The 5870-nt window shown below is 65.4% G+C and overlaps 1 protein-coding gene across 1 annotated transcript; it reads left to right on the top strand.

The window, feature by feature from the left end:
* Positions 1–3083: 3083 nt before the first annotated feature.
* MEX3B (mex-3 RNA binding family member B) lies at positions 3084–5656 on the top strand. Its single transcript, XM_068991558.1, has 2 exons — positions 3084–3354; positions 4176–5656. The coding sequence occupies exons 1-2, from the start codon at positions 3084–3086 to the stop codon at positions 5654–5656; spliced, it is 1752 nt and encodes a 583-aa protein (XP_068847659.1).
* Positions 5657–5870: the final 214 nt, after the last annotated feature.

Raw genomic sequence — 5870 nt, 5'->3', positions numbered from 1 at the left:
CATTCCATGAACTCCTGTGGTCAGAGTTTTAGCTTATCCTTCACGGGGTCTGAGATTTCATGGAGCATTTGCACTGCAGGCAGGTGGAGTTCCTGGCTTCCTGATTTAGTAAGGAAGGAAGATTTCACACGTGTCACTTCCACGTCCACAAAGTGTGTTCACCTTCCTGGGGAGGACTCAGGGACTTGGAAGCATTCAGATCTCCAGACCAGTTTCTGAACTGACCATCTGAAAGCTTCACACTGCTTTCAGTGTGAAGGGGAGGATGTATGACAGGACTGTTGCCTAGGAAACAGGTGTGGGGGGGTGGTCTTCATTCACCTGGGCGCAGGCCTCATCAGCCATGGAAGTCCAGCAAAAATTTGACCTTCATCGTCTGTTATTTGAAAAAAGAAACCTCAGTTGGCCTGATCGGGAGTGTATGAAGCTCCTAGAAACTGAATTGAGAGGCCAAAAGTAGATTCTGTTGGCATGATGCAAATACTGAGGCCTTTGAAAGGAGGGCTTCTCCTGTCTGCTTTGGCGTTTCAGACCTTTAGTGAGGGGCTCCAGACTGAGCCTTCTCTGTGCCACCCCTCTACCCCTAGCCAGGACCCTTTATTCTCAGCCCTCAGGAATCTTCAAGGACACTCCCTCCTGGTTCTCAAGTTGGTAGGGCTTGAGTACAAAAACTAGGTTAAAAAATAGAACTCTCTACTGGGGGGGTCTAGGTGGTGACTCTCTGGGAAGGCTCAGCACCCCTATCCCGATCCCCACCCCCTCACCAACCTTCCCCTTTGAAGAAACACACACACCAGGAAGCTGATGTAAACATCCTGCGGAAATAACCACTGCAAGTGGCTTCCAAGTCTCATTTCCCTAAGGAAATAATCAGCACCTCTTCGCCAAGACAGCTCCAGGTGAGCGAGGCAGGAAAAACACCTTCGCGTTCTCAGAAGTCTAGGCATGTGCCTGACTGCCTACTAGGCGCGCTCCCGTCCATTGTCACATCTAATTTCCAGAACCCACGAGGTGGGGAGGGCTGTCTGATTTCCCCTATTTTATGGATTAAAAAGATTCGAAGCCCACCCAGGGCGCTCCCTCACTCGTCCCTGGGTCACACAGGGGGCACTTTGGGGAGCCTCTGCCTTCGAGCCCCGAGATCGCCCCGCGGCCCCGCAAGGACTCCAGAGTAAACCCGTCTATGGGTTCGGCCACATGGCCTCATTGTCTTCATCAGAAGCCCCGCAGCGCGGACGCTGGCCATCCTAGCGATTCGCGGCCCCGGCCGCTCTGCGGAACCGCCAGGATCAGGCGCAAGGGGCCCGGCGAGCCAGGAGGAGCCCAGAACAAAAGAGGGGAGCGCGCGCGCCAAGATCCGGGGGCACCCGCTCGGGCCGGCGGCGGAGGGGGGGACTCGGGCGGAGAGGGACCGAGCAGCGGGGCGGCCGGGCAGCGCGCCCCGTTCCGGCCCGCCCCTCAAAGCCTCCTTTCTTCTCCCGTGCGCTCGGAGGCGGCCCCCAGGAGATCCGGGAGGGGGCGCAGCTCGCCATCCCCGCCGGCCGGTCCCATCGCACCCTCCCTCCGCCGCCACCCCCACCCGGAGAAGCGCACAAAGAGCCGCCGGGCTGAGAGCACACACCTCCCGTTGGGGCGGGGCCGCGGGAGGGCCGGGGGAGCTCCGCCGCGCTCGCCTTAAAGGGCCCGCCCGCTCGCCGCGCGCACTGCGCATGCCCGACCGTGGGGCATGGGCGGGACCGGAGAGCGGTGGGCGCGCACACACGCGCCCGCGCCCGCTGGAGGTATGACTGGCGTCCCCGCTGTGGCGGCGCGGCGCTCGTGCGCGTGTCAGCGTCCGCGGGGTCTCTGCCTGCGCGCCGGGCACGGGCAGGACCTCTGCGCGGTGCATTCCAGAAGTCGCCGGAGGCCGGGAGGGCCAGGTCGGCACTGCAGCCTGTTTCTGGCTTTCTGATCCGCAGTTTCGGGGCCAGTTGGGCGAATTGCCGCCCAAGGGGACAGAATTGCGGGCGCGCGCGCGCACGAGTGGGGATGCGAGCGGACGTATGCCTTTGTGTCTCCTGCGCTCGCGTGCAGGTGGGCAGCCCCGGCCGGGGGCCACTTGGCCAGTGCACACAAGGATCTCGAGACCTGTCTTCCGTGTCCGAGGGATCGGTCTGTCTTTTGGGGGGCAGACAATAGACCTTTCTCCCGGAGGCATCGTTGGCTCTAGGGGTGCTTTATTTGGGGACGCTAACGGGACTTCCTAAGGACCGCTGTCTTGGAGCTGGGGCCCTGGCATCAGATTTGGGCGCGTTTCCTTTTCTCAGTCTGGCGAGGGAGGAGACCTGGGGATAGTGACTGTCCTCGGCTGAGAGGTGCAGGAAAGTGTCCCGGGCCGGTCGGTCCCGCATTAGACAACAAAGAGAGGCGTTAGCGGCGGCGGGGGAGGGGCGCGGGCGGGAGGAGGACGGGGCGGGCTGCGGCTAGCGCGGGGGTTGGGGGCGCTAGCTCTCAGCTCGCTCAGCCTGCGGCCTCCGCCCGCCCCCGGCCGGCGCGCGCCAATCGCCTCCCCCAGCGATAGTGTCAGTAGCATTGTAGTGTCAGCTCCCGCCGGTGACGTTGCGCCTCCCTCGTCCCCCTCCGGAGCCGTCTGGCTGCAGAGGCTCAGTCTAGAGGCGGGGAGGAGAGGAGGAAAAAGCGCTGAGTGAGGGCGGGCGGGCGGGCGGGAGGGAGGGAGTGGAGGAGCCGGGGAGGGGCTCCTTAAAGAAACGCTGCTGTCGCTCGCCTGCTCGCTTCTCGCTCGGCATTGTGGCCAGCCAGCCGGGCACTCGGGGGGCACGCGCGGCTGCCGCTCGAGCTCTGCCCCCACCCCACCCACCAGCAGATCTGGGGTGGGGACCCAGGCGGCGGCTCCCGCAGCCACTGTCCGGCGCGGACCGCCAGGAACGATCCACTCCTCCCGGAGCCGAGGAAAGAGCCACGGAGCTGTCTGCAGCCGGCCGGCCTCCCCGCCCCTGACCACCCGCTTCCCGGCTGCCTTTGTGGCCGAAGCTTCTCGCCGCCGAGCCCAGGGCCGGCGGGGGCGCGGCGCTCACGGCCGAGAGATGCCCAGCTCGCTGTTTGCAGACCTGGAGCGCAACGGCAGCGGCGGCGGAGGGGGCGGCGGCGGCGGCGGCGGAGGAGGCGGCGGCGGAGAGACCCTGGATGACCAAAGAGCCCTGCAGCTCGCACTCGACCAGCTCTCCCTGCTAGGGCTGGACAGTGACGAGGGCGCGTCTCTGTACGACAGCGAGCCGCGAAAGAAGAGCGTGAACATGACCGAGTGCGTTCCGGTGCCCAGTTCCGAGCATGTAGCCGAGATCGTGGGGCGGCAAGGTGGGTCCGGCCGGGGATGGGCGGATGCAGGAGAGAGGGTCTCGGGCCACCGCCCCTCGGGGAGGGCGGGAGAGGGAGGCTGGGAGACCCGCGGTGCCGGGGAGCCTTGAGGAGGAAGGCAGAGCCGCGCGATGGGCCGGCGCCCCAGACAAAGAAAGTGCAGGCAGGCTGTCTCCCAGAGCTGCGCCGCGGTCACGGCGGGAGACACTCTCTCATGAGAAAATCACCGCCTTTTCCCCTGGCGCCCCCCACCCAGCCCACTCCGGGGAAACAAAATTTAAATAGATGCTTGGGGGAGGGGGCCTCCGAGCGGTCCTTGGGGAGGGTGGAGGAGGAGGAGTGAGCATCGGATGGGAGGAGGGTTCTGGATTTCTGCAAAGCGGAATGGAGCCCCGAGGAGGAACAATGGGTCCCGGGACTGCTCCCCACCCCCCCGACTTCCCACCAAGGCCCCCGCGCCGGAGGATCCCGGCTTTTGGTCGTCTTCCCCGAACCCCTCTGCCGCGTCTTCGGGGCGGACGGCGCGTCCCGCTGGGTCCCAGCGGCATCTCCCCAGCTGACTTTTTCTGGGATTCTCGGATTTGACTGCAGTCACTGGGGGAGGGCTGGGCAGCCAGTGGGCTGGTCCTCTAGCGCCTCGCGGGTGGAACCGGCTTCCCATCCCTGTGGCGCGGCCGGGGGGTCTCTGAGGGAGCCGCCCCCTTTTCGCCCATCGCGCGTTCTGTCTTCCAGCTTCCCGGTGCGGGCAGTCCCTGGTCTCCGCGGTTAATGGGCGTGTCTGTCTATCTCTCCCACTCCCTCCCCTGCACCCGGACTCCCAGGTTGTAAAATCAAAGCGCTGCGGGCAAAGACCAACACTTATATCAAGACCCCGGTTCGCGGGGAGGAGCCTGTCTTTGTTGTGACGGGCAGGAAGGAGGATGTGGCCATGGCCCGGAGGGAGATCATCTCCGCCGCCGAGCACTTCTCCATGATCCGCGCCTCGCGCAATAAGAACACGGCGCTGAACGGCGCAGTGCCCGGGCCGCCTAACCTGCCAGGGCAGACCACCATCCAGGTGCGCGTGCCCTATCGCGTGGTGGGGCTCGTGGTGGGGCCCAAGGGCGCCACGATCAAGCGCATCCAGCAGCAGACGCATACATACATCGTGACGCCCAGCCGCGACAAGGAGCCGGTGTTCGAGGTGACGGGTATGCCGGAGAACGTGGACCGCGCCCGCGAGGAGATCGAGGCCCACATCGCCCTACGCACCGGCGGCATCATTGAGCTCACCGACGAGAACGATTTCCACGCCAACGGCACGGATGTGGGCTTCGATCTGCATCATGGGTCCGGCGGGTCCGGCCCAGGCAGCCTCTGGAGCAAGCCCACCCCCAGCATCACGCCCACTCCGGGCCGCAAGCCCTTCTCCAGCTACCGCAACGACAGTTCCAGCTCGCTCGGCAGCGCCTCCACAGACTCTTACTTCGGCGCGGGCACCAGCGGCAGCGCAGCCGCCACCCCGCGCCTGGCGGACTACAGCCCCCCCAGCCCAGCGCTCAGCTTTGCTCACAACGGAAACAACAACAACAACGGCAGTGGATACACCTACGCGGCGGTGGCGGCGGGGGAGGCTTCGGTGCCTTCCCCCGACAGCTGCCCCGAGCTTCCGCCCGCCTTTGACCCGGCTCCCGCTCCACCGCCCGGGGCGCCCCTTCTCTGGGGCCAGTTCGAGCGGTCGCCGGGAGGCGGACCTGCAGCTCCCGCGTCCTCTTCCTGCTCGTCCTCCGCATCTTCGTCCGCTGCTTCGTCCTCCTCGGTGGTCTTTCCCGGGGGCGGAGCCAGCGCGCCCTCCAGCGCCAACCTGGGGCTGCCGGTGCACCGCCGACTGCACCCAGGTGCCAGCTGCCCGCGCCTGTCCCCGCCCTTGCACATGGCCCCGGGGGCGGGCGAGCACCACCTGGCTCGTCGTGTGCGCAGCGACCCAGGCGGAGGGGGCCTGGCCTACGCCGCCTATGCCAATGGGCTGGCGGCGCAGCTGCCGGCGGGCCTTCAGCCTTCGTCGTCGGACGCGTCCGGCTCCTCATCCTCGTCCAGCTCGTCCTCCAGCTCGTCCTCTTCCTCCTCCTCCTCCTCCGGGTTGCGGCGTAAGGGCAGCCGCGATTGCTCCGTGTGCTTTGAGAGCGAAGTCATCGCCGCACTGGTGCCCTGCGGCCACAACCTCTTCTGCATGGAGTGCGCTAACCGCATCTGCGAGAAGAGCGAGCCCGAGTGCCCGGTCTGCCACACCGCTGTCACTCAGGCCATCCGAATCTTTTCCTGAAGGCAGCGCGCGCTGGCGCGCACCGCGGGGCGAAGGAGGACCCCCCGCCTGCCTTCTGTCCTCACTCCCTGGCGACGCCTCTCTGCCTAACTCGAGGTGTCCCACCTTCTCCCCGCCCTCCTGCTCACACTCTGAGATCCGAAGAGGAACTTGGAAAGCTGTAGTATCCGCTCATTTTTTTTTTTTTTAAATTTTTAAACAAAGGAACTTGCCA

This window comes from Capricornis sumatraensis, chromosome 19, assembly GCF_032405125.1.
Source record: "Capricornis sumatraensis isolate serow.1 chromosome 19, serow.2, whole genome shotgun sequence".
Taxonomy (NCBI): domain Eukaryota; kingdom Metazoa; phylum Chordata; class Mammalia; order Artiodactyla; family Bovidae; genus Capricornis; species Capricornis sumatraensis.
Note: the sequence above shows the minus strand (reverse complement) of the source record. Positions and strands in the feature narration are given on the sequence as shown.

Bases quoted from the DNA above. Each gene is read 5' to 3' on its own strand.
- MEX3B (XM_068991558.1), top strand. From the start codon at position 3,084: ATGCCCAGCTCGCTGTTTGCAGACCTGGAGCGCAACGGCAGCGGCGGC. The intron at 3,355-4,175 runs GTGGGTCCGGCC...CCGGACTCCCAG, and splicing joins CGAGATCGTGGGGCGGCAAG to GTTGTAAAATCAAAGCGCTG.